Below are 27,077 nucleotides of genomic sequence, written 5' to 3' on the forward strand. Positions count from 1 at the left end.
ATTTTGATTACGATATACGTATAGGAACATAATTTTAAGTTATATATATTGCAATACTTTTTCTGCTTTCATCCCTATACCTAAGTGATAGTGACCATTTTTTAAAAAATTTCATATGCATTGTAATTGCGAATACGTCCAGATTTTATGATTTTAATCTATTTTTTAAAATTGTGCAACAAATCAGAATTTAAGCAAAAAATAATAATTACAAACACTTCAATAAGAATTTGAAACCAATCAAACAATAAATAAATTCATAAAGTATAGTACTACTTTAAAGCTAAAATAATGTAATAGTAACTTCCGTACGGACACGTAAGTAGGGAGTAGTAAGAATTAAAAAATTTCAAGAATTATATGGATAGCTTGCCAAAATCATTCATTCGAGATTGATGGCCAGCTTAGCTAATTTCTTATCTAGTACTCCCTCCGTTTCTTCATAGTTGAGGCAAAAATTTTCAGCACGGAATTTAAGAAAAGGAGGTTGAATGGGTTAAATAAATAGATGAAAAGTAAGGGAGGGAAAAAATAGAGAGAATAAAGTAGAAAGTGAGTAAAGTAGAGAGAATAAAGTAAGAAAGAGTAAAGTAAGAAAGAGAAAAAAGTTACAATATAAGGAAATGACCCAACTAGGATAAAACTTCCAAAAATGGAAAAATGACTCAACTATAGAGAAACGGAGGGAGTATATATTTTAATTGCCTCGAATTCACGATCGACGACTCATTTACCTAGTATCTTAGAGCATCCCCAACGGTGCTCTTGGGAAAGGACGTCGTCCGTGCCAATGGCGTGGCACCCTACTGTCCGCTGTTGTGCTCTTACTGACGGCACGACCCTGCTCGATGCATAAAGCACATCCGTGTCAACAGCAAGAGCACGAGCAGCCGACGTGGCATGCTCTGATTGGCCGTTGGTTTATTATTTTTTATTATTTTTTTAAAAAAATTGAAAAAATCTGAAAAATTCAGATTTAATAAAAAAATTAATTTCCCACTTTCTAATAAAATATATCCATTTTTCACACACTTTTAATTTATTTTTAAATTATTTTTTTACCCCAAAATTCATACTTTCATCTATAAACACTCTCATTTCAAACACAAAAAATGACACTATATCAAACAACTCTCTCAATCTCAATTTTTAGGATTTTAATTATGTAATTTTTAATTTTTAGGATTTTAATTATGTAATTTTTAATTTTTTAGTAATTTGTAATGGTATCGGGTATTTTTAATGCATTTGTGGAAATATTTTTAGTAATTGAAGTATTTAAATTAAATAATGAAATGGTGGGATCCTTAAGCATGCTCTTGCGGAAGAGCGTGGATGTGGGTGTTGTGCTCTTGCCAAAGAGCAGGGAGTAAAAATGAATAAAAGTGGGTACTTCATTGGCAAGAGCATGGACGAGGATGCTCATTTTATTCATATAATTATCTTTTGTGGTGCAGAAATTACGTGTGTAATTATGAGTTAAATCTCGGACATAATACAATTATTACTCGAATTTGTAATTTTTGAAACAAGAGCTCATCGAACATAGAATCAATAGGGGTTTAGGGACAGGAGGAGCAGTCGATCCCTCCAAATTTCCGGAGAATCTAATTATTTTCGAGTCGAGCCAAAAAATACCGATTGGGCATAAAATATTTGGATAAGTTCAAAAGTAATGCAATGTTGAATGTTCCATTTTATTTTTGAACTCTAGCTATAGTTAGAAAAAGAAACAAATATTTATTGCTTGTTTATATATCCAGAAAAAAGCGAACGATTTTTACCTTCTAAATAACGAAATTGTAAATCTGCTAATTCCTCATCATCAAAAATTCAATCCAATGAATCTAGCACATGAATACGGAGTTAGTAGAGATAAATTGTGTAAAACTAAAGTAATTATATTTTGAGTAAATTGCACCAAATCATAACTCTTGCACTGATACACCAGTGACCCCTAAAAAAAATAGCGTAAGATGGGTCTAACATTAAATATAATTACGAATGAAATTTTTTCGGACTAAAACACCCTGAGACCCTACCGGGACATTTTTGTCACTGATATAACAGAAGTTAGGGTGAGTGCAGTTCACTCTTATACTTTTTGACTTTTGTGGTAAAAAGGAGATCTTGCGCAAATGGAGTCAAGTAATTAAGTGGCGTGATTTATTACGGTTGACATTAATTTATGCGAGAAGAGGAAAAAGGTGACCGTATACGGAAAGGTGCATACGGCACAGTACACACAGTAGCACGCACTGACCGGTTTTCTTTTAATTTTCCATGTGGGTCCCACCCTGGCCTTCAAATTGTGTTTCTGTTTCTCTTCTAGTATGAAATTTAGTGGAATACCATACCCCATGCACGTGGTGTTAAATTACCATACTACCCTTTCGTCCTTTTTAGGGGATAATAACAAATGTATTTTTGAAAATCACGTCGAGCACGCTCAGACGACGAACCTCGGCATGGAGCATGCTGGGGCAACACGCTGCCACGTGCTTGAGAGCATCCACAATGGGGCGGACGATAGCGGGCCCGATGCATCGAGCGCGCTATCGTCTGCTACTGTCGGTGTGCGGACGACGCATCATCCGTTGTTCGCGCCCTAAGCTTAGTCCGCGGACGATAGGGCATCGTCCGCGCCATCGTCCGCCCACTGTGGGCGACGCGGACGATGCAACACGTTTTAGTTTTTTTTTTATTCGAAAATTTTGTTTATATAAATACCCCATCCTCAGATTTCATTTGTAACTTTTCGATTCACTTTTCAACTCTCAAATTACGCTATAAAATGGATTTCGGTGGATACGCACAACACCCTTATGAAGTGTACGGATCCAACCAGAGCCGAATACCTCCAGAGGTTGATCGATGAGTTGTGCCGGAAGTTGGGGCTTTTGTAGAATAGTCAATTTTTATTTATTTATAACCATTGTAACTTTTTTTTAATCAATATATTATTTGTCGTTTCTATTTAATCATTGTGTTTTTTAATTAGTTTGCATTTATATATTTGAAAATATTTAAATTAATTAACAAAACAATAGTAAAACCTATAGGGCGCTCCTTAGGGCGCCCCACTGCAGGTGGAAGGGCAGGAGGATAAAATGTTGACGTGGCGGTGCATAGGGCGGGCTTTAGGGCGCCCCACTGTGGATGCCCTGAGCTTGTCTGCCGCGCATTCGCCCTCGTCGTTCGATTATGTACTCCCTTTGTCATAAATTAGTTGAATATACTTCTATATACATGTTATTTCAATTTAGTTGTCATTTCATTTTCTTATTAAAAAAATTGAGATATTATTGACACATTTATTTTAGATATGAAATTTAAGAAATTGATGCTAAAAGAAATTATCTTCAGCTCAATATTAATTTTTTTACATTCCATATATATATCTTCACCTATTAGAATGATATCAAAACATTTTTATTCTTATAACTTAGAATTATTTAACTTTAGATGCTGATGCAAAAATATGTCCAAATAAAACACTTTTTATTCCCAAGCACAATTTGCCATTGTCAAGGGCTGGAGTTATATGTGGTTTAATAAGGACATCCTATCGATATCATCAAGAATAAACTGAGCCATATGACGTTTATTCAGTTCAGCAAAGGAAGAGACAATTGTTCCCTCAAATTCAAGTCTCACCTAGAGACTTCCAATCTTACGCCGATCATCCTAAACCTAAGCCAGTTGAAGAAATGTGGATACACTTCAACTACTTGAATATGCACAAGAAAATGGCATAATAGGAATTTGGAAGAAATGAAAAGGGCATAGAGTGAAAAAGGGATAGAGAGTCATAATCATTAGACAGCCGCATGTCTCCTCACAAGTGGATCTTCGCACGTTACGAATGTTTACTCTCTTTCTACTCACATTCAAACTTCAATCCTCTCTCTCTCTCACATTACTCTTCACACTTCCACAGAAACACAAACCATCCCCCTCTCTCTCTCACGCGCGCGCGCGCGCGCACACACACACAGTGCTTCACGCAGTTTCAACCCACTTTCAACTCCTCTCTCTCTCTCTCTCTCTCTCTCACTCTCTCTCATCGTTTCCGCATAAAGCTCTTATTTTTGGTTGAAATTTCGCAATTCTTTTCTCATTTATACATTTCTGGCATCAAGATTAATGCTCCAGTTGCAGCTTTTTACATATTCACATACAACGATCGGCCAATAAAGTAAATCATCTTTCGCAAGACCGAATTGAAAAAATCACTGAGGCCCCACGCCAAAGCTCCTATCTCTCTCTCTAGAAATTGAGGATTTCCTTTGATGATTCGGCGCGGAACTGATGAAGAATTTCCAGTGGCTGAAGCAGATAGCGAACACGCACAGCAAGCTGGAGAGGAGGCTGTCGCTTGGGGAGTACAAGCGAGCGATTTCATGGTCGAAATACCTAATTTCTTCGGGAGCAGAGATCAAGGGCGGAGGTGAGGAGGAGTGGAGCGCTGACATGTCGCAGCTCTTCATCGGCAACAAATTCGCCTCCGGCAGGCACAGCAGGATCTACAGAGGCGTCTACAAGCAGAGAGATGTCGCGATTAAGCTCATCAGCCAGCCTCAGGAAGATGGAGATTTGGCTTCATTTTTGGAGAAACAGTTCACTTCTGAAGTTGCTCTCTTGTTCAGGCTCAGGCACCCCAACATCATCTCTGTGAGTCAGATCTTCTTCATATTTCTAGCTTTTTGTTACCCTCTTTTTCAACCTTTGCCTAATTTTGAGGGGTTTGGTGATGGTTTTATTAGTGTTGTACCCTATGCATAGAACGTTGTACGTTGTGCATTGAATGTTGTACGTGCATCTGAGAAATACAGGTCTATTGGCATTGTGAGTGAACTTTTGCATTTGGTATGCATTGAATGTTGTACGTTGTGCATTGAATGTTGTACATGCATATGAGAAATATAGATTCATTGGCATTGTGTGAGAACTTGTGCATTTGTTTATTTGTTTATTTATTCTCTTCACTGATTATAGTATCATTGTATGCCAATGTACATGGACAAAATGGATAATGTTGTTGCACACAGTTGTGCTCAATGCACAAAGATTTATTAATTAGGGCAAGAAAGCTTCCTACATAGTTAGTTGTCAGGTGCTAGCTGTTTCTATCTTGTTTAAGTATCTCTACTGCCGAATTTTGAGCACCCTCATTGTTCAAATCGTCTGCTGTCTTGAAAGAATCTTGTAATGTCCATCACTTTCACTAATTCTGCAACAAGAAGATGTGTTGTTGTTGAAGTTTGATTGACTTTATAAATGCAGTTCATTGCAGCATGTAAGAAACCCCCAGTATTTTGTATTATCACAGAGTACTATCCCGGTGGGTCCCTTAGAAAGTACCTCCACCAGCAAGGGCCGCATTCACTCCCCCATGACCTCGTTCTGAGGCTGGCACTTGACATTGCGCACGGCATGCAGTATCTTCATGCTCGGGGGATTCTTCATCGGGATCTTAAATCCGAGAACCTTTTGCTCGATGAGGATATGTGTGTCAAGGTAGCGGATTTTGGCATCTCATGTTTGGAAACACAGTGTGGCAGTGCCAAGGGATTCACGGGCACCTATCGCTGGATGGCCCCGGAAATGATCAAGGAGAAACACCACACGAAGAAAGTCGATGTGTACAGTTTTGGCATTGTAATGTGGGAGCTGCTAACTGCGTTGATACCTTTTGACGACATGACTCCTGAACAAGCAGCGTTTGCAGTATGCCAGAAGGTATAGATATAAAGCTTACTTAGTTGACGCTGGCTTGCTTCTTGAAATGGTTCCAAAACGAACTTTTTTTATTCAATTATCTCAAAACTCACCATATACATACTAATCTTGAGTGTTTCTTGATGATATTCAAGTGAACAGAGTTGAGGTCTAGAGATACTATGAGGGCTCGTGTATCAATGTTTTAGACCTTTACTCGTATGATTACTTGAGATTATAAGAAGCCTCTAAACATCATTTACAGCTTAAAAATGGTGATTATGGCCTTTCCTAATGACCCTCTAAGGTTGATGATACACTTTTAGGAATGTTGGAATCATTAGTTATATTTCTTTATTTGTCACATAGTTGGAAAAAAAAACTGTTGTTTAAGTGTGTATCTTTCATTAGTTTGCATAGTATGCACTGGACTGCGTATTCGATCGGCTCGATTTAGTTGTAACCCTCACTAACTACATAGTGTAATATCATTCCATAGTATCTTCTTAGGACTGTTAACATTCTGTGATAGCTTTTGAAGTTTGAACTGAACAATTTTGGAGCTTGTTTGTTTACTCATTCTGTGTGTTCTTGGCAGAATGCAAGGCCGCCGCTGCCTTCTACGTGCCCTGCAGCATTTACCCGTCTCATCCGCCGTTGCTGGTCGAGCAATCCAGACAAGCGGCCGCATTTTGATGAGATTGTAAGCATACTCGAGAGCTACTCTGAGTCTCTGGGGCGAGACCCGGAATTTTTTTCCTCGTACGAGCCGTCGGAGGGATATGCTCTTGCAAGGTGCATTCCGAAGTGTATCGCCGCTCGTCGATCCCCGTCGGTCGGGACATGAGGACCTGTCCGATCAGGTGTGATGGATGCTAAATGCATTGTAGTAGTTTTCATCAATGTTAGGGATGAGTTTGATTTGTGATTTGAGGTGCAATTGATTCCTTCTACAACCATTTAGTTTTTCCTTTCTTCTATGGAATGTTGTGGAATTGAGATAGTCCTCTTTGATTACTCTCCAAAATGGGGACGATAATTCTAAGATAAAATTCTATTAGAAAAAAGTGTAGTATCCTCATGGAAAATATAACTTAAACATTTTAACTTTTTAGCAATTGCACTATAGTATAGTATGTGAATATATATATCAATGCTCATACAAGAGTTGATGTTGTTAATTAAAACGTAAGTGATTGAAAAATGAATATATGGTGAAACTGTTAGCATTAATAATTTACTGTATATGTATAATGAGAGTAATAAGGAGTATTAAATTCAGGCTTAGCATTAATGTTTTCTTAAATACACATCTGACAGTTTGGCCGAGTGGTCTAAGGCGCCAGATTTAGGCTCTGGTCCGAAAGGGCGTGGGTTCAAATCCCACAGCTGTCAATTTATTTTATTTTTGTTACAAATAATATTTTTTAGTATAAATAAATAATGGAATATGTTTTTGCCTTCTATTTTACTGTACTACAAAATTCCACCATTGATTGTGGTCAATTACAAATATGGTTTAATTGAATATTGAATCATTTAGTAATTGTTCAGTCAAATCATAAATTTATCTTGAAAATATATACTCCTTTTTTTTTTAGTAATTGTTCATAGAGTTGAATTAAAGTAGGGAAATTGGTGCCTAAAACCATAAACTTTGCCTAAAATTTGGTATTTCCCATGAACTTTAAAATTGGTATATGATATCACAAACTTTGCACTTTGTTTGTTATTTCCCACGGCATGTCTATTACTCCCTATATTTGACTACTTACGATGTTTTTTTTTATCATACTTGACACAATTAAATTAACGTGGTTTTCAACGTGAATTTTTATCTTACATCTTATGAACTTAAAAAGTGGTTTAAAATATCATAAAACGTATCAGGGTTGCCTACGTAAAATAAGATTTTGATGAAAATATCTTATTTGAGTGAGTTTGAGAAATACCAAACAAAATGTAAAGTTTATGATATTATAGACCAATTTCAAAATTTATGGGAAATACCAAATTTTAGGCAAAGTTCATGGTTTTAGATACCAATATCCCATTAAAGTACTATACTACTTATTTTAACATTTAAATTGGATACGAGTACAGGAAAGTATAAAACTGAAACAGGTCTCAAAATATTATCCTTTTCTGCATGTTCATATTTATCTGCTTTGTCAAGATGATAATATCCTAAACTCCTGGCCTCAATAATTCGGAATTCTCAAACGTAAATTAATAAATAAATATCGAAGTAGACGACATTGTTGCCCCATTTCCCTTGGCATATGTGGTTTCATGCTTCATGATAACTGATACATACATAAACTAGGTAACATATTCCACTACTTGATACGACTACATTTTGTGCTAATCACCCAATTTCGAATTATATGGCCTTTCAAATTTCAGCTACCAAGTTCTCAATTTATTTATTTATTTATTTTTGTTATTAGACTAACGGTATCTACCCAATAACTAATCACCATGCTAATTTGTAGGCACTTCGGAAAATTGAACAATTGGACCAAGAATCTTAGGCCGCTTTATGCCCAAGAGATCGATCCCTTAAACATTTAATTAAAAATAGACGAATCACATATCACTTGATCACACGTCTTCTCCCCACACCCCCTCAAAAAAAAGAGACCAGAAACCACGAACTGAAATAATAAGTTTCAATTCATTATTTTATGATGTTAAAATTCTCAAATTTCTATATTTTTAAAAACAGATCTAAAGTCATGTTAAGCAAATCAAACAAGCCCGATAAATATTGTTAATTACCATGTCGCAGAATACACTCAAAGGTTGTTAAAAACTCAATCAACAATAAAAAAATTGAAAAATCAGAAGTCCTCCCCCCGTCACATGTTACTTGCACTATTACATTTTAGCTCGTCTCAAACTACTTACATTATTTCTAGTTTAAGTTAGAATTAATATATTTAATTAATATGTTAGAATAAGTTAAGAGCACCTTTATTAAGTTATGTCTCATTACACTTAAAATTCTAATCTAATTATACTAAAAAATTAATCCCAAATTTACGATCTAAAATGAAAACTGCGAGTATAATACTCCCTCCGTCCCGGTGTAGTTGAGACGTTTCATTTTGAGCATTCGTTTTGAAAAAATGTAAAATAAGAGAAAAAATAATATAGAGAACACTCTTAACTATATTATTCTCTTTTTTATTTTACTTTTTTTTACACTTTAACTATTTATTATAATTTTTTCAAAACGAATGCTCAGAATGAAACGCTTCTACTAAGGAAGAGGAAGGATGATATTTTTACAAATAAAATAATTGAAAAAATTAAAGTTTCACAATTTAACTGGTTTCTATTGGAATATAGTGACAAAAATACAGGCTAAAATAGCTGAGGTTATAACTACTGCGTTGCGTTGAGATGTGAGCAAAATCAATCCAGCAATATCCAAAATCTTCATCAACTGTGCTTTCTGATTATCCCTCTTTTTCCAATCCAAATTCATGACTCTCCTTTTCATATGATTGATCTCGTAAATCTCTTCTTTTGTAGTTAGTTCATTTCGCTCGGTGATGGCGACTCCTCCGTCTGACTCTCCGCCGAGTTCCGAGCCCGGAAAGCCGCCAAACCCAGGTTTTAATTAAGACGCTCTTTAGTACTTATTTTTAGCTCGGTTGATTTGATTTTGGCTTAGATGTTTGTACCATTTTTTTCAATTAAAATGGAGAGTTGAGTGCTGGAATTCTAGTATGCTAGTTAAGTCTACTGTCTACCAATTTCTTGTTTTATTTTGTTAAGGTGAAGTGATGTGGTTCATCCAAGTTCAGGAGCTGTTTGCTAATTTAACCGCATCGACACATGGCTATGTGAAAATGATGTTTTTTGGGGGTGTGTTTAGGAGTTAGATTGGTTGAACTTTGCGTTCATGAATGGGGAATCTAGCTGGAAAATTGTTGTAATCATGCTCTCAAATGTAACTGTGGGAATGGGCTGAGCTTAGAATCTGAATGATCTGTTTTAATTTTGAAAAGAACAGCATTCTTGTGGATTACCATAGGCATGAATTAGTGAATTAGGGTCTCGGGACCTATCTAACTTAGAATGAGAAAATATGCATTTTCTGCTCTTTTACCACTTCCAATACTATTTCCTCAACTACACTTTTCAGATTGAGACCCTGTACTTGGAGTGCTTTACGTCAGTTTTTTACATCTGTTAACTCAAATTGTAGGCCAATAATTTCCCATTAAGCCACTCTTTGGTCATTGGGAAAATAAATCTTGATCACATTCATGTCTTTTTTACACAATATGACCTTGCTAGTTCTGATATTTTAAAATTTTAACTGCAGTCTCTGTAGAACCATCAAATGGTGGTAATCTAGACACAAAGGTAGAGGCTGTGAGGGAGAGTTCGCCCACTTCAGTATTTGTGAACTCAGAACCAATTCGGGAAGAGCAAGTACAAAATGCAATGAAGTTTCTCTCCCATCCAAAAGTTAGGGGGTCCCCTGTCATGTATAGAAGGTCGTTTCTTGAGAGGAAGGGTCTCACAAAAGAAGAGATTGATGAAGCCTTTCGGCGTGTTCCTGTAAATATAAACTATCTCCAACTCAAGTGAACAATCGGTACTATGCTCTTAGCTCTCTGAGTACAGTTGAAATTCTCACCGTTTTAATTTTTATAGGATACAATGCCGGATGCGTCAACAACGCAGCCAGCTGTCTCTAGTCAAGGTAATTCTGTAATTAATAATTTATTCCTTTGATCTTCATGACAAATCAGTCTAGAACTTAACCTATTTTTTTCATGAGTGGGGACCGAACACTTCACTTATTAAATATTTCTTCTTCTCTACCTTATATACAGATGGGCAGATAAAAACTTCGTTAAATGTTCAACAGCAACCTCCAACACAATTACTGCAGTCAGCAGTTGTTGCACCTGTGGGAAGCGCAGCGAAAATTGGGATGCTCTCCCAATTCCACTGGTATCATGCTATACTTGCTGTGGGATTTCTAGCTGTATCAGGTGCTGGAACTGCAGTATTTCTCAAGGTGTTTGTTTTGTATTTCTGGCACATTTGGCACTAGTCATTCTGTGAATTTCTGTCTTGAACACTTGAAAATTCAAGCAGCATATTATTAGTCTGTTGAATTCTTGCAGTTATATTTGGAATGACTTTCTAACATTTGTTTGATTGACATCACATTTTTTCTGGTATTCTTTTGGTTAGAAATCTGTTGTCCCCAGGTTGAAGTCATGGATTCGTAAGGTTGCATCGGAAGAAGATGAGGAGGGCCTGATAAAGAAAAATGACGCAAAACCAACTGTAGCAGAAGAAGCTGCAGCTGCTGCAAAAGCTGCTGCTGTTGCTGCAGCTGACGTAGCTCGAGCCAGTCAAGAGATGTTGACAACGAAAAGAGAAGGTAGACTGTTATATGATCCTTTATTATGCAGCTTGGTAAATTGTTGGTGTTCGCTGTCTCTCCTGTCTTAATTTTAGCTAATATTACTTCTGTTCTGAATTCTGATAGATTTTATGTATTCTTTGCATTGATACTATGTTTGTTGTTTTCCAGAGAAAAGATGCTTTGAGGAGCTTCTCAGTATGTTAAATGCTCAAGTACGTGAGATGAAATCAATGAGCAATTCAATACAGAAGTTGGAAAGTGGTAAGGAGTAGCTTCCTGTTGATTTATTTTGGAATTTTCTTCTCTTTCTTATTAAGAAAATTGTGCTGTTTTTTTTTTTCCCTTATAACTTTGTGTCTGTTTCTTGTCATATACTGCTATTATTTGCTTGAGTTACATCTAAGCAGAAATGTTTGGAGTAGATCCAGTAGTGTTTATGTTATGCCATTATCTTTGCGTAATAATTTGGAGGCGAAGGTTTTTTAACAAACAGGGTTAAGTGCGTAGAAGTATGTATATCTCACAACCAAATCATTGTAGTACGTTAGTCATTTTCTGTCCATGGGTGGTTTTCTATTCAATATCACCAAATAATCTGGGGTGCCATATGCACACGTGTTCATTAATGACATGTCAAACAAAATAAATTAACTCGTACATAAGTACCAACATATTGCATCTTTACTTGTGATCTAGACACCCGTCCTCAAGCTTCTAGCTTTATTATTCATAACATGTGTTAAGCATGCGAAACGTCTCTTTGGGTGACATTCTGTTTTTAATATCAATATTAGGACAAGGCGTAAATGGGAGGATTGCTCTGGATGAACAGGACAACCAAAGGTTCTTGGGAACCAGTTCAAGGGTGAGATAATCATTATTATCTATAACAACATGTAAAGCTCATCTAATCAGTTGTGGCATTTCATTTAATTCTTGAACATGCTTCTTGGCTTTTCAGCAACCCTATACCAATGGCAAGACAGATACTGAATCACGTTCAGGTTAATTCATTGATCAAGCAAAATTATCATTTTGTTAAATTGAAATTTCATTTCCTTGATATCTTGAGTTTTTTGGAACTGTGCAGTAAGATCTACCTCTCCACCCGTGTCTGCGGAACCTCCTCACCCTAAGTCGTATATGGAGGTATATTTCTTTTTCATTGTTAGTTCTTGTGATATCTATCCTGCTTCTTCCATTCCTTTGTGACCCACGAAGCATGATACTTTAGATTATCGCTCTGTCTTGTGATATCATTTGTCCGAACAGCAAAAAAAAATCATTTTCTTTTTCTGTCATTTTCTTGCCCTCTAATATGCACGGATGCTTTGCAGATAATGTCGATGATACAGAGAGGGGAAAAACCATCGAATATAAGGGTTAGTCCACTAGAGCACATGGTGTTTGTGTTGATTTCTTGAATGTATTTGAAGCTTCGTCCTAAGGTGACACTTTCGCTTTTCTGTTTTCAGGAGATCAACGATGCTCCGCCAAACCCCAATCAGCCACTAACAAATCCACGTGCAGCACCGAGGCCAAAGGTCTGGCATAAAAAAATTACTCCATTTCAAACACTATTTTATTAGATTTATCCGACTCGCTAATACTTCTTGCAATCAGCCTTGGGAGGTTAGTCAACCACAGAATACCTCTGTCAACAATTACTCGTCTCAAGAGAGCAGCAACGGAACAACCTACACTTTCCAAGACAACCAACCGAATGGAGATGACGGAGTCCCTTGGTGGCAGAAGAAAAACGTCAGAATCACAGAAGTGGAATCCAGTGAGGAACATAACTTTGGATCTTCCAACATGCCTGCAGCTAATGACCGGCCACTTCAGAGGTCTTGGGTGCCTCCGCAGCCACCTCCTGTGGTGATACCTGAAGCAGCTATGGCCATACGCCAGCCTAAGAAGGCTGCATCTCAGGCAGAGCCAATGAATGACGACCAATTCTTAGCTCGTTCAGGAGATGCAACTGATGAGCTGCAGAAAATCACCCGATACTCCGAGACTGCAGGTGGGTCCATGGAGGCTAGTTCCGGGTTTTCAGACCCTTCGTCTACTGAGATACAAAGGGAGGAGGATAATGGCTCATATCTGGAGACCTAAGAAGTAAGCATCAGCTCGTGTTGATTTGAAATGATCTGCTCTATTATTGTAGACGATTATAATAAATGAACGAGACTGCGTTGGTTACAAACCTGTCGATCCGATCATATGATTTTCTACTCTATACTATACTCCAAACTCTAAATATACAATGTGAAGATACATGTTTTGTGCATATATGGCTTAGACCACAGCTTCATGGACATTTTGCATTTTCCCTTTCCTTTTTTTGGTGTTACTATTGGAAGTGTGGAATTATATCTGCATCATATTTTTTACATGAAATGTACTATTGTGGTCAGAATGTCAAGAGATTCTGCTTCATCCTTCCTCACAAAATACAAAAAAATTTAAGCCATTTTTTCCCTATTATTAAAAGTTATTTCTGGATAGGTATCTCATACTATAATTTGTAATTTTTGGATTAATAATAGGTTTTTATTTGAGTGTTTGTGGTTGACCATTCATTATTTTACTAGTATTATTTTTTTCGATTTTTTGAGTGGTTTGTGTGAGTGGTCGCTTTTGCCGGCCATTTCTCAATGCAAATGGTTTAACAACACCTAATAAAAATATTCACTAATTAATTAGGACGACAATTTCGAGTGGGCCTTATTTCAACTTTATAATTGGTTGAACAAGAAAAATAATCGGCATCTGGATTTTAATACCTTATTGCAAATTGATTAACGTGTAACAACAAGAGCTAACACGACTAGTTTTATACTGATAAAAAAAATTACAAACTCGTTTTGTTATTATAATTAAACTAGTGTCCGTCGAAATTTCGACAGGAAATTACTTTACGTCGTGTTTATGATCACTACTATAACATATAAAATAGTTTCTATAGAAATCATATTTTATTGATTTACTTTGACTAAATAAAATACTAGTATTAATTATATTAATCGTGACCACTTTATCATTATAAATTAAAATATTTATTTTCGTGACATGCCTATAAAATAGAGTGAGTGAGTTTATGACAAAAAAAATTCATGAATTGAATTCCTCTGGCTATGTATCTCGGAATCCTAAAGTGTGATCCATTTATTATTACATATTTCATAATAGTATTTTTTTTCATCTTTCATTAAATATCTCATCTCATTTTTACTATTTTTGATAAGTGTATCTCATATTTCAATGATGTATAGTATTTCATAAACTATTTCCACTTGCTTCCATTTACATTTATAAAAATTCACGCCATATCAAATTGAGATATTTAGTGGTTGAAGGATTGAGTAATAAATAAATAATTGTTGCATGTACAATGAGTATTTGAGTAATGACGTTTGTAATTTTTTTAATTAAATTATGGTATCGCTATTCAGAACAAATATGCCCATGTGACATGTGTACCACGTTATTAGACATTAGAGAACAACTGTTCTTCTCAACACGATAATAACATATTGAGTGAGAATTTTGGGAGAAAAAAAATCCTTATTTCCAAATTATTGATGAGAAACAGTCTATTCAAAATCAATTATTTAATGGTTCACACCAAGTTTGAATTGAAGTAACATTGAATTCAACACTTTGAGCATCGAATTTTGACCGCTTCATTTAACTAATAAAAGATATTCGATTATTCAAGAATAAAATTAATCAAAGCTATTAAAATACCACAGCAACACTTGACTTAGCAGATATAATTGATGACTAGCTAGTTCGATCCATGCAAAGAAAGAAAACAAAATAGTAATAGAAAATATTGGTTAGAACTAAATTTATTCTACTTGACTATATAAATCATGTTGCAACGTTGTAAGATAATATTTTATATGCATATTGTTATTCATTCACTTTTTTTTGGTATGAAAAAAAGGCTCAAGCATAGAAAGTGAGTAAGACTGTTTAAGTACCAAAACTAAAGTTTCAAGAAACAAAGCAGCAAACAGAGCTTCAGCATTCAACTAACAGCATATCACTACTAATCTATTATTCTTATCATTTAAAGCTATAATCAGCAACCACGAGAGAACAAGTCAGCAACAATACATTCACCCAAATAAAATAAAATTAAAATAAATTGCCTAGATAACTAAAAAGAGAAGTTACAAAATTTGATTGCAAGTTCCAATTCCTAAATAGCTTATTAATTAGTGCAATCCAATTACTGAATATTATAAATTTAAGATCAATTTTATTTATTAGAGTAGAACTCTTTTCATGAAGATGCCAAAGATCAAGTCAACTTGATTAAATTATGCTAATGTATATCAAATTAAGCAGTAGTAGTAGGTAACTATAAGACCATGTTTGGTTGCCAGGATTCTGTTTGAGAAAGTAATCTGATTTCTTAAATTTTAAATTCCTGTGTTTGTTTCGATTTTTAATCAAACTGGAAAAGTAATCAGAATCCAGAGAACAAAGAAAGTTAATACAATTTTCCAGGATTATGAATCATAACTTTTCTTAGGTATTCTTTTTCCAACTTTAGGATTCTTACATATTTAATGCATTATTATTATTATTATTATTATTATTATTATTATTATTATTATTATTATTATATATAATATTTTAAAAATAATTTAAAATTATAAATCATACTTATTTCAGTATAATAAATAACTATAATTAACATTATCATAATTATAACTATGTTATTATAATATTTATATATAATTGTTATTATCATAATAATAATAATTAATAATTTCTTAAATAATTAAAATATAATTATAATATATTAATAATTAATCAATAAATCGTAGTAAGATTTTAAATTATAATATTTATGTAATTATAATATCCGTAAATATAATAATAATAATAATAATTATTATTATTATTATACTCCATGTAACTATAATTATAATTATATTATTATATATTGTGATGGATGATCCATTTTTAAACTATCCATCATAATAATAAATATAATAATATAATTATTATCATTTATAATTAGTAATTTATTAAAAATATTATTATTATTATTACTATTATTCTTTATAAATAAAATAATAATAAATATATTTTCAGTTTGGTGTTTAAATCAAATATAAAATTTAAAATCTTGATATTTTCCAAATATAAGAAAGTAAAGTTATTGTGAATCATATTCCCGGAATTCATTTTCCCATGAATCATTTTTCTTGTCAACTTTACTTTCCCACTAACTAAAAATGAGCTAAATGATTTGCAAGATTATTAAACTCCCACAATAATTTTCTTTGAAATAACGTTTTTTTAGTTAGCAAAGTCTAGCTCCTATGTATAGGCTATATTACTTTATTAGCCGGAATTTTGCCCAATATGCTATGGCGGCTGTTTCTGTTAGTATTAATAGGACTGCTAATATTTGTAATTATTTAATTTTAGCACACCTATCTATGAGTACTATTAATCTTCACCATTGACGATTAGTTATCTAATTAGTGTTTGCTAATTGGTCGTTTACGCCATTGAGACTCGAGTAGTTCAAACTTTATAAGGTAGCAAAATTAATTTCAAGAAACATTATTCTTTAACACTATTCTTAATTCACAATTTAATCAGCACGTTACTAAATATCTAATCTCTTGTAGTAAAATAAAAATACTGATGGAGCTTATAAACTTATAATGATATAATAGTACTAAAACTGTCAAGTGATAATTAATTATTTTGACTCGCGGAGTGTTGCAAATTTGACTAATAAATTATGCTACGACTCATTTTTCCCTGATCTTATCGTATTTTGACTTAAAATTAGAAAAAATATTTTACACTCAAAATTGGTGTTTATATCATCATGTGAGTTCTTCCAAATTTATTACTGTATTTATTTTCAATTTGATATTAGTAACAATTCAATGGTAAATTTCAAAATAACCATGTCATTCAACAATTGTGATAAAAAGATTCAATCTTAGCCCATGAATATATATAATAATCAACAAATAAAATATAATATTGAAAATTTTGAGATTGCAAACTATTCGATGTGTACTAAACTAACAAATAACTACAGTCACTAGAGTATATTCGGTAAATACTAAACTAACAAATATAATAAAATATAACATTGAAAATTTGTGACTCAAACCTATTGATTCAGTCTGAAAATAATACAAAAATCACCATCACTTTCGTCTTGATTACAAGAGAATAACGCTATTTCAAAAGCTAGGGAATCAAATAATCTTATTCCAAAAAAATTTCCAATTCTTGAAATTATCTCAAATTATTTAAAACAACGATAAAAAAGAATTATTGTCAAATGCAAATAGGCACACGAAGGAATAAAAGAACAAATCGAAGATATAATAATTTGCAAAATTTTATGTTATCTGAGACAAAACACATTTGAATGCATAATTATTTACTAAAAAGGGCATTTTTTATTAAGGAAGAAAAGAATAAAATTAAACAAATACAGTTCATATACGCCAACGGTGCTCTGATATACCTCAATTTGTCTCATTGATACAATTGTTTCTTAGCTTTCACCAATTTCCTATGGTAAATTCTTTGAAATTAATGACATTTTCATTTTGATTTTCACTGGAATCCTTATTAAATAAATATTGCCCAACACCTCTTTTTTTTTTTCTCTCTCTCTCATCAAATTTTTTTTTATAGTTTGCCACCCTTGACCAACCCGAAAGCTGCAGTGTTGCTTGCTACTTATATCTCTGGTTTCTTGAAATAAACGGGTGTGGGAAAGAAAGCATCTTTTTGTTATTTTTCAGCTTTCTTTGCATTTCAACCATGGCTCTAAACTTGATGTCTCCAACTGAAATCAAGACTCTGTCTTTCTTGGATTGCTCCAAATCGAATTACAATCTCAATCCTCTCAAGTTCAAAGGTATTGTGTAACCTCAAATTTGAATCTTTTGGGGGTTTTGGGGTGCTGTGATTTCGAGGTAGTTATTTTGTCTTTTTTCCATGTTGATTATGAGGCTGTTATTTGTTTGGGATAAGAAAAGAATAGTATAAAGCTGGTGACTATAACTAATTCTTGCTTTTCCTTTTTAATTTTGTATTTTTATAATTCTGGAGATGTGTCAGTTAATAATTTCAAATATTCATCTTTTAGTATCCAAGGTAATTATTGATTCATTTTTCCTGATTCCCATTTGTGGAGAATGATTTTAGATGCTGATGTGTTTCTGGTGCTGTTTTTGACTTGCTGAAGATTCCATTTTTTGTAAAAAAAAATTGATGTGTCAAGTCATCTTCCCCTGTTGAGATGTATCTTTACAAGTATATGTTGTTTGTTATTCTGAATTATACAAGATTCTGTTGGATTTTTTTTGTTTAGGTGGATTTGCTTTCAAGAAGAAGGATAGTAGATGCACTGCTTCGAAGAGAGTCCATTGCTCGGCACAGCCCCCTCCTCCTCCGGCTTGGCCCGGGCGGGCTGTTCCTGAGCCCGGTCGTGTGACTTGGGAGGGCCCGAAGCCTATTTCGGTTATTGGTTCCACTGGCTCCATTGGAACTCAGGTGAATATATAGGAGTATTTGCTATTTTGTGTCTGAGACTATCTAGAAATTAATACTTCAACTGAAGTTGTTTAAGTTATTATGCTCATATTATACATTTTGATGATGGCTATATTGATATTCTTGATTTTTGTGATGGCCATATTGAGATGTGACTGTCAAATTATTCCCCTAAATTCTACTCATTTTATTTATTACCTGCTGGTATCAGCTGTGACCGGTGGATTGTTCTTGCTTTTTGGTGAGGCATGTGTTTGGTTGCTATGAGCTGACTTCACTCTTTGCAGACGCTCGACATAGTTGCTGAAAATCCGGATAAATTCAGAATCGTCGCTCTTGCTGCTGGTTCAAATGTCACCCTCCTTGCTGAACAGGTGATTTAATTGATATACTCGGGAAAAACCTAGGACTAATCATTTAACCTGCTAAAGCAATGGAATTATTTCGTCTAATCACGTTGTTATAAAAAGTGAATGTCATAACTCACTAATATCCTCTCCAGATGATCTGATTCTGTTATCTAATGCTCATATTGTAGGTGAGGGCTTTCAAACCCAAATTAGTATCCGTTAAAGACGAGTCATTAGCTAGTGAGCTCAAAGAGGCGTTGGCTGATGTCGAAGACAAGCCTGAAATTATCCCGGGAGAGCAAGGAATGGTCGAGGTTAGCTTATATATGCTCTATAGCTGCTAAAGATATTGGTAGATATAATTCGTTCCCCATCTCTTTGACACTGGCTATCTATTCCAGGTTGCACGACATCCCGATGCTGTTACAGTAGTCACAGGAATTGTTGGATGTGCTGGTTTGAAGGTAATCTTCAGTGCCACATGGATTTACCTTAATCAGTAATGTTTCTATCTAATCTTAATAAAAGGTGCATATTTTAATAGTACTAAATTCCATTTCTTCTGTTCTATTGAGATGCATTCTGCATCATTGCTGGTTTTCTTTGGTACCATTGACCTTTTCTCGTTTACAAAAGCTTTTTTTTTCACTTGTTTTAAATTTGGAACAATGGTAGATTTTATGATGTTCTTGTAAGTTGGAATACTATGTTTAATGTTTCATCAGACTTCACCGGATAATTAAAGTGCGATACGTTCTTTTCCTTCTTCTCTTGCAAATGTGTTGCAACGGAATAATATTCTCAGAAATCTGATCTTTTATGATTTTTCAGCCGACAGTAGCTGCGATAGAAGCTGGAAAAGACATCGCTTTGGCCAATAAAGAAACTCTGATTGCTGGAGGACCCTTTGTCCTTCCTCTTGCAAAAAAGCATAACGTCAAGATTCTTCCTGCAGATTCCGAACACTCTGCTATATTCCAGGTACGTTTAAAGGTGTCCGAACAACGTCTAAATTTATGCAATGTTACTAGAAAGATTAACTAGAGATGTCGGATGTGTTAAAACTTCATATCCATCACTAAACTGCCCTTATAAAATGGAATGTTTTATCTTACAGTGTATCCAAGGTTTGCCGGAAGGTGCTTTGAGGCGTATAATTTTGACTGCTTCCGGTGGTGCTTTCAGGTATAGCAATTTGTTGCACAGAAAGATTGTTTAGAAATTCTTGCATCCGTAGATTAGCATCCATAGTGCGAACTTACTTCTTCCTCATGTAGTGCTTCTTATATCCTGTTTGTGCGGTTGAACTTTTCGTTCTTCATAATTTTGCTAATCCAGTTGTGCAACGATACTGATAATGATGTCGATGATAGGGATTTGCCGGTTGAGAAATTGAAAGAAGTTAAAGTAGCAGATGCTCTAAAGCATCCTAACTGGAACATGGGAAAGAAAATTACAGTGGACTCTGCAACCCTCTTTAACAAGGTAGACTTCTGCTCGTTTTTACGAACATAGCTTCCATTTATAGTATCGTTCCTTCAACTAAGTGCATAAATATGGATAAGCTGTTTTTATGCTTTTGTCAAGTCTAGAACAAAGACTAATCAAGTGGCTTTCATCTTGGCAGGGTCTAGAAGTTATAGAAGCTCACTATTTGTTTGGGGCCGAATATGATGATATCGAGATCGTTATCCATCCTCAGTCCATCATACATTCGATGATTGAAACACAGGTAAATCCATCTTCCTGCTCTCATTACTGGTTTAGCTCCTTCCTTCGATTCTCTCTTCACATATTTGTCTGTCTATTTTCAGGATTCATCCGTGCTAGCACAGTTGGGATGGCCCGACATGCGTTTGCCTATTCTGTACACCTTATCGTGGCCAGAGAGAATCTACTGCTCTGAGATTACATGGCCTCGCCTCGACCTCTGCAAGTAACTACTGTGCCCTTACAAGTATAAAAAACACTTTTTTTATTGCTCAAGTAGAACTGACTTCGTATCGTGATGGTTTAGGGTCGACCTGACATTCAAGAAGCCTGACAACACCAAATACCCGTCGATGGATCTTGCTTATGCTGCTGGACGGGCAGGAGGCACCATGACCGGCGTTCTTAGTGCAGCCAACGAGAAAGCAGTTGAAATGTTCATCGACGAGAAGTGAGTATTTCAAGTCACATAATCAAGAAAGATCAAAATTGTTGAATCTAATCTATCATTCTGCGCATAAAACTACACACGGGCACGCTAGTGAGTGTGCTCGTCTTCTGATGAATGCACGATTATCGCAGCTGATGATGATGGATCATTTTTGTGTGTGTTGCAGAATCAGTTACCTGGACATATTCAAGGTTGTGGAGCTGACATGTGACAAGCATCGAGCGGAGATGGTGGCGTCGCCTTCGTTGGAGGAAATCGTGCACTACGACCTGTGGGCACGGGAGTATGCAGCTGGCGTGCAGCGGTCGGCCGGTTTGAGTCCTGCTCTTGTATGAGCAGAGGTTGGTGAGAATGATCAACTGGAAAACTAGTTCATTTATGATGAAAAGAAAATGAATCATGTGACATTATGAAACACGAAATAGATCAAAAGAAAGTCACATGATTTTGTGTTTTTTTTATACTCATCATCAAGTGTAAATTTGATAGCAATGTTTCACATGCCCCTTTCTAAAAGGTCATTTCGTGAGGGTGAATAAAAATTTAAAGAATATAATATGTATACTGACTTTTGATTTTGTTGGTATATATATGCCGGTCGTAATTGGGCTAAAAATGCCAAAAATGTTTTATGCAAATATGTTTAGTTTTTTGCAATTTAATTTAATTTAATTTAATTTAATTTAATTTAAATATATAATTAAAAATGGAAAAAGTATATTAATAGAGTAGGTGCTCAATGGTTGTGGTATGGTGCTCATGCCACTAGTGCTAAGTGTTGCAGATGTCCGCTCTAATTTTGTGTGAGACTGTCTTGTAAAATTATAATTCTAGTAATATTTGTATTCGTTTCCTCAAGATTAACTTGTTACGAGATTATTGGAGATTAATTTGATCAAATAAGAAAAACAAAGATTTATATTAAGATTAATCATAGTATTTGATGTTGCGTCGATATTAAATCTTGTACTTTATCTATTTAATTGAACATGAGTGAGTTGTATTGCTAACTCTCTCATAAATTGATAAGCTTTAGATCATGCACAAGATCATATAACCACTAGTATAAATACATTGTACAAAAAATGTCAATTAGGGATACTAATGATAATTACAAAAAAGTCAGTTATAACTAACTTTTGAAAAATATCTCAAAACTTTAAATGATTATAACTATTTCAATTTCAATTATTTTTTTCACAGAACATATATCAAATTAAAGATAATTTTATAAGAATTCCAACGAGATATTACATGCATATATTTCGATGTTAAAATCTTTAAAAAATCCTAATTTTTATATTTTTCGCCAAACAGCTAATGTCAACATAGATAACATAATATGTCAACCTAATATGCATACATTCAATGCATTATATTGATATCTTTAATACACTATATTGACATTGCGACTCAAAATCCTAAATGTGATAGTTAATCTTATTTTTTCAATATTAAAATATAAAAACGAAATTACACATGGCAAATTATAAACCATTAGATCTATCAATTTCTATGGTCTTAAATTAGAGTTATAGTTAGCAACTAAGAGGTGAGTTAGCAATCAATAACACCTTAACAATATTATGACTCAATCAACTAATCTAGCGCCCCAAATCGAAAAGAGAAATATTCAAAGTATATGAGAATTTCAGTTGTTGGGCATAACTCCTTTAGTTATTGGGCTTTGAAGTTTTAGTTTTGAGATTAAATAGCTAAATTATTGTTTGTCTTTTCAATTAAAAAACACTGAATTAAAGTACCGGAGACCTTATGGGCAACAAATTAGAATTTATTAAAATAAAATTCAACAAAACAAACTTAAACACCTACTCCAAATTCACCAGTCCATATAAAATCCCTAGATTAAAGATAATATCTGTAACTAATTTATTTCCATTTGCATAATAGCGACATAGGAAACAATTTTTGTTAGTGGTGGAACATTGTTATTGGCTGACTCACAGCTACGGATTAAATGTCTTTATCTTAAACAATTAGCCTTATTTTTCTCTTTAGTTTATGGCCCATGAAAATGAACTTATTGTTACCTTACATTAAATGTTTGATGTTTATGGATTTGAGATTCAATTATTCATAATTTGGAGTGTGACACTGGGTCGAACTGACATACCAGCCAAACAATTCTTATTTCCCAAAATTTATAAACTCAACTAATTTCAAGATTTGGCATTTGCCAACCAACACTCATTATTAAATATTTAATCTCCATTGTCACTAACCAAACCATAATTTTAATGTAAACTATGCTATTATTATAAGTATTAACTAAAATTGACAATACATGATGACAATTCATATAGTGCGATTCGAAAAATATTCAATCGATTTTGACTTCTAATGTTTGATGAAAGTCTAAATCTTAGAGCATCCACGACGGTGAGCACTCACCATCCGTCCGTCCTTGCCGCTGTCAAGAACACGCCTATCCGCCGATGCTCTCTTGCCGTTGGCACGGACGTGCTCTTAGCATAGAGCACGTCTGTGCCAGCGAGCAGGGCGACGTGACGCGTTTCTATTGGCCGTTGGCATTTTCTTTTTTTTCTTTTTTTTAAATAAAAAATAATACCAAAAATTTAAAAAATATATTTTCGAATTCCCAAAAATATAGCAGTTTTATTACCTTTTTTGGAAATTTTTTTGAAATTTTTAAAAAAAATGTAATCTCAAAATCATCTATAAATACACACATTCACCATCCATTTGGACGAAATTCGGCTACTTATGAATTTAATTATGTAATTTTTATTTTTTAGGAGTTTAATTGTGTAATTTTTAATTTTTATGATTTTAATTATGTAATTTTTATTTTTTTTATAATTTGTAATATTATTCCGGGTATTTTTAATGCATTTTACTTTTGTGGAATTTTTTTATTTAAATTGAATAATAGAATGGTGGGATCCTTGTGCTTGTCCTTGCAGAAGAGCACGGCTGTGGGTGTTGTGCTCTTGCCTAAGAGCAGTCAGAAAAAGTGGGTCGGGCCCACAACCGTGCTCGTTGGCAAGAGCACGGTTGTGGATGCTCTAAAGTTGAAGAGCGTAAAAAGTAAGGTAAAAGAGAAGTAAAAGTAAAAGTAAAAGTAAGAAAATGTGTTTTTTTAAAAAAAAATGACTCTATACGGTAGAATATCTAAAATTTAAAAAAAATAACTCAATTCCGTATAAAATATTTTATTTGTTTTATATAATTAAATCTTATAAGTTTATTTTAAATAGATAATATAATAAATTATCCTTTTCTAACTAAAACAATCTCAAAATTTAATACAGCTAACTAAAACAATCTCAAACACGTGGCACAAATATGCGCTTGCTACACCGTCACTCAGACGATCACAGCTTTCCCGTGGCGTAGCCTTTTATGCTCTCTCTCTATATATATAATTTCTCTCTCTTAACTTTCTACGTTTTAAAAATCTCTCACTCTTAATTGTATTCACAGCCATTCAACAATATAAACTCCCACAATTGCTAAACCCCACACTTTCCGCCATTTCAACCAACCAACTCCTCCCTCAAACTTCTAAATTTTCAGCCATTTCGTAGTGATATTTTATGTGATAGTGTTTATTCCGTTATTAACCATTCATTGACGGTCAATTTTCAGAGAATTTGAACGGAGAAGATGCAGGCGAGCTCTGCAATTTCGATCTCCCCCAGCTTTAACAGCTATTCCAACACTAAACTCGCCGAAATCGCAGCACGCGTCGTCGACGAGCTCGCCTCTCAGGAAGTCTACGACGACGAGTTTTACTTCGAGGATATCTCGGCAAATCGACGATCTGAGGAGTTTGCAAATTCTGATTTCGTGAAGAATAGCGTTGAAGAAGGAGATTCTGATTATGTAGAAACCGAAGGAGAAAATCAAAATCGCGTCGACGACGACGAATTCGAGTTCGCTTTCGTGACGACGAGAGATTCCGATCCGCCTTCTCCGATCTCCGCCGACGAGATCTTCCACAACGGCCAGATTCGACCGGTCTACCCGGTTTTCAACAGAGATTTGTTCCGTATCGAATTTCCGCGGGAAAATCGGAATGAATTAGGCGAGAACGTTCCGACTATTCGGCTACCGCTGCGGAAACTGTTTAACGAGGAGAGAGAAACGCCGATGACGATGACGACGACGTCGTCGGGCTCGTCGTCCGACGCGGACGAGCTGGACGGAGTTCCGGCGGACTCGTACTGCGTGTGGCGGCCGCCGAATAAGGCGGAGGCTGAGGCGCGGTGCAAAAAGAGCAGCTCCACGGGATCGAATTCGAAGAGGTGGAAATTTAAGGTGAAGGATTTGCTGAATCGGAGCCGGAGCGAGGGGAGTAAGGATGATTTCAGTGTATTGAATTCGAGTAAGAAACAGAGTGAAGACAGAGGCAAAGTGGCACCGGTGAGCGGTGGTGGAACGGTTAAGTCCGCGGCGGCGCCACCGCTTCCTCCGCTGCCGGTGCACGGCGGCGAGAAGCGGCGCTCGTACTTGCCGTACAAACAGGATTTAGTAGGACTTTTCGCCAATGTAAATGGATTCAGTAAGAATTTGCAGCCGTTTTGATTGCTTTTTTTTTTATAAATAATTTTACACGGAGGAGAGTATTTATTTGTTTATCAATGGGGATTTTTTTTCTTTTTTTGATGTGAAATGCTAATATCATATTGCCCTTTCATTATGAATATGTAATGTGAAAACGACTCCATTTTATTTTGCTTTTACTTTTACTATTACTTTTCTACATATTTTGGTTAATTCCATTGTTATAATTTCTAACATCACTTCTCATAAATAATGTGATGGAGTACGTACTAAACAAGCCCAACAGCAGTAAAGCCCAAGACAGAGTATCAGTTCGGCATGACTAAAGAGTATCAGTCCGGCGTGACTAAAGAGTTCAGTTCGGTACAACCAAAGAGTTCGGCCCCAGCCTACAGCTCGGTGAAAGCCAACTCATCAAGCTCTGCTCTCAGGTCGGCATCAAGCTCTACTCTCAGATCGGCAAAAGCCGCTCGGCAATAATTCAGCAGTTCGGTCTCAGTATTCGACCGAACTAGGAGATAGTGGACTCATACAAGATTTCCACCTCCACTACACCGACGATCTATTTAGTGGTGTCAAGCAGTCATTAACTCATGCAGGATAGTGGACCCATGCAAGGTCGCCACGATCTCCACGACATCCACTACCTAATAAATGCTGCATGCCACGATCTTAGTTCACTGTATAAATAGAACCTAGGTCAGATAGATAAGGTCTTCTGCTTCTTCTTTTAAACTCTAAAAAAGCTCTCTAGAGAGAATATCATAAAGCAGGCCAGTGTTGTAAGCTGTAATTCGCAGATCAAGCAATACAAACCTGCCCCCATTTCTCCCCGTGGACGTAGATTTACCTCAGTAAATCGAACCACGTAAAACCTCTGTGTCGTAATTTATTTTTACGTGCATTAATTACCATCGAAAATTCGCCGCTTCATCACTGGCGCCGTCTGTGGGAAACGAAGAACCAAATTTGTGATAAAGCGAGTTTTTGATCCTCTTCTACCAAAAAAAAAAAAAAATGCATACCAGATCACATAACACCCGTGCCTCCGTCCGTGATAACCATGAGGAAGCTAATCCAGCAGCCCATAGGCCTGGAAAGCAGCCTCGTGAAAAATCTACTTCCAGTTCTCACGGAGAAGGAGCAAGCCGCTCAAAAGGTCCACACACCGAGTCTTCCCAGCAGCCTGATTTGAACGAGGCTGTCAAGCTGTTCTTGGCCGAGAAGCAGGAGGAGTTCTTAACCTTCCTGCAGAAGAGCCAACAGTCGGAGAAGACAACGGCGGATTCTCCCTCCTCATCCAGACATGAAAGTCACTACCGCAGTAGTGACGTGT

The 27,077-nt window shown here is 35.3% G+C and overlaps 4 protein-coding genes and 1 non-coding gene across 5 annotated transcripts; all 5 read left to right on the plus strand.

Moving 5' to 3' along the window:
• The first annotated feature begins 3,860 nt into the window (after positions 1–3,860).
• LOC121786225 (serine/threonine/tyrosine-protein kinase HT1-like) lies at positions 3,861–6,835 on the plus strand. The gene is made up of 3 exons (XM_042184814.1): positions 3,861–4,674; positions 5,287–5,742; positions 6,320–6,835. Exons 1-3 carry the CDS (start codon positions 4,312–4,314, stop codon positions 6,566–6,568), a joined length of 1,068 nt encoding a protein of 355 aa, XP_042040748.1. The 5' UTR covers positions 3,861–4,311; the 3' UTR covers positions 6,569–6,835.
• Positions 6,836–7,036: 201 nt separating this feature from the next.
• Positions 7,037–7,116, plus strand: TRNAL-UAG. The gene has a single exon. It is a non-coding gene; the product is annotated as a tRNA-Leu (tRNA).
• Positions 7,117–9,067: 1,951 nt separating this feature from the next.
• On the plus strand, positions 9,068–13,412 carry LOC121788104 (peroxisomal membrane protein PEX14-like). The gene is made up of 13 exons (XM_042186980.1): positions 9,068–9,174; positions 9,262–9,342; positions 10,061–10,299; positions 10,396–10,444; positions 10,578–10,765; positions 10,945–11,137; positions 11,291–11,383; positions 11,917–11,987; positions 12,084–12,126; positions 12,213–12,271; positions 12,460–12,504; positions 12,598–12,666; positions 12,746–13,412. Exons 2-13 carry the CDS (start codon positions 9,282–9,284, stop codon positions 13,235–13,237), a joined length of 1,602 nt encoding a protein of 533 aa, XP_042042914.1. The 5' UTR covers positions 9,068–9,174; positions 9,262–9,281; the 3' UTR covers positions 13,238–13,412.
• A 4,374-nt stretch (positions 13,413–17,786) lies between these two features.
• Positions 17,787–21,809, plus strand: LOC121787431 (1-deoxy-D-xylulose 5-phosphate reductoisomerase, chloroplastic). The gene is made up of 12 exons (XM_042186137.1): positions 17,787–18,044; positions 18,501–18,682; positions 18,970–19,056; positions 19,221–19,346; positions 19,434–19,496; positions 19,864–20,013; positions 20,150–20,217; positions 20,406–20,517; positions 20,660–20,764; positions 20,847–20,968; positions 21,050–21,193; positions 21,360–21,809. The coding sequence occupies exons 1-12, from the start codon at positions 17,948–17,950 to the stop codon at positions 21,526–21,528; spliced, it is 1,425 nt and encodes a 474-aa protein (XP_042042071.1). The 5' UTR covers positions 17,787–17,947; the 3' UTR covers positions 21,529–21,809.
• Positions 21,810–24,604: 2,795 nt separating this feature from the next.
• LOC121785931 lies at positions 24,605–25,909 on the plus strand. The gene has a single exon (XM_042184415.1). The coding sequence runs from the start codon at positions 24,842–24,844 to the stop codon at positions 25,760–25,762; it is 921 nt and encodes a 306-aa protein (XP_042040349.1). The 5' UTR covers positions 24,605–24,841; the 3' UTR covers positions 25,763–25,909.
• Positions 25,910–27,077: the final 1,168 nt, after the last annotated feature.

The sequence above is a fragment of the Salvia splendens genome, chromosome 22 (genome assembly GCF_004379255.2).
Source record: "Salvia splendens isolate huo1 chromosome 22, SspV2, whole genome shotgun sequence".
Lineage (NCBI taxonomy): Eukaryota > Viridiplantae > Streptophyta > Magnoliopsida > Lamiales > Lamiaceae > Salvia > Salvia splendens.

Coding starts and splice junctions, on each gene's coding strand:
- LOC121788104 (XM_042186980.1), top strand. CDS start 9,282: ATGGCGACTCCTCCGTCTGACTCTCCGCCGAGTTCCGAGCCCGGAAAG. Junction 10,445..10,577: donor GCCAGCTGTCTCTAGTCAAG/GTAATTCTGTAA, acceptor CCTTATATACAG/ATGGGCAGATAAAAACTTCG. Junction 10,766..10,944: donor GAACTGCAGTATTTCTCAAG/GTGTTTGTTTTG, acceptor TCTTTTGGTTAG/AAATCTGTTGTCCCCAGGTT.
- LOC121785931 (XM_042184415.1), top strand. CDS start 24,842: ATGCAGGCGAGCTCTGCAATTTCGATCTCCCCCAGCTTTAACAGCTAT.
- LOC121786225 (XM_042184814.1), top strand. CDS start 4,312: ATGAAGAATTTCCAGTGGCTGAAGCAGATAGCGAACACGCACAGCAAG. Junction 4,675..5,286: donor GGCACCCCAACATCATCTCT/GTGAGTCAGATC, acceptor TTATAAATGCAG/TTCATTGCAGCATGTAAGAA. Junction 5,743..6,319: donor CGTTTGCAGTATGCCAGAAG/GTATAGATATAA, acceptor TGTTCTTGGCAG/AATGCAAGGCCGCCGCTGCC.
- LOC121787431 (XM_042186137.1), top strand. CDS start 17,948: ATGGCTCTAAACTTGATGTCTCCAACTGAAATCAAGACTCTGTCTTTC. Junction 18,683..18,969: donor CTGGCTCCATTGGAACTCAG/GTGAATATATAG, acceptor CACTCTTTGCAG/ACGCTCGACATAGTTGCTGA. Junction 19,057..19,220: donor TCACCCTCCTTGCTGAACAG/GTGATTTAATTG, acceptor CTCATATTGTAG/GTGAGGGCTTTCAAACCCAA.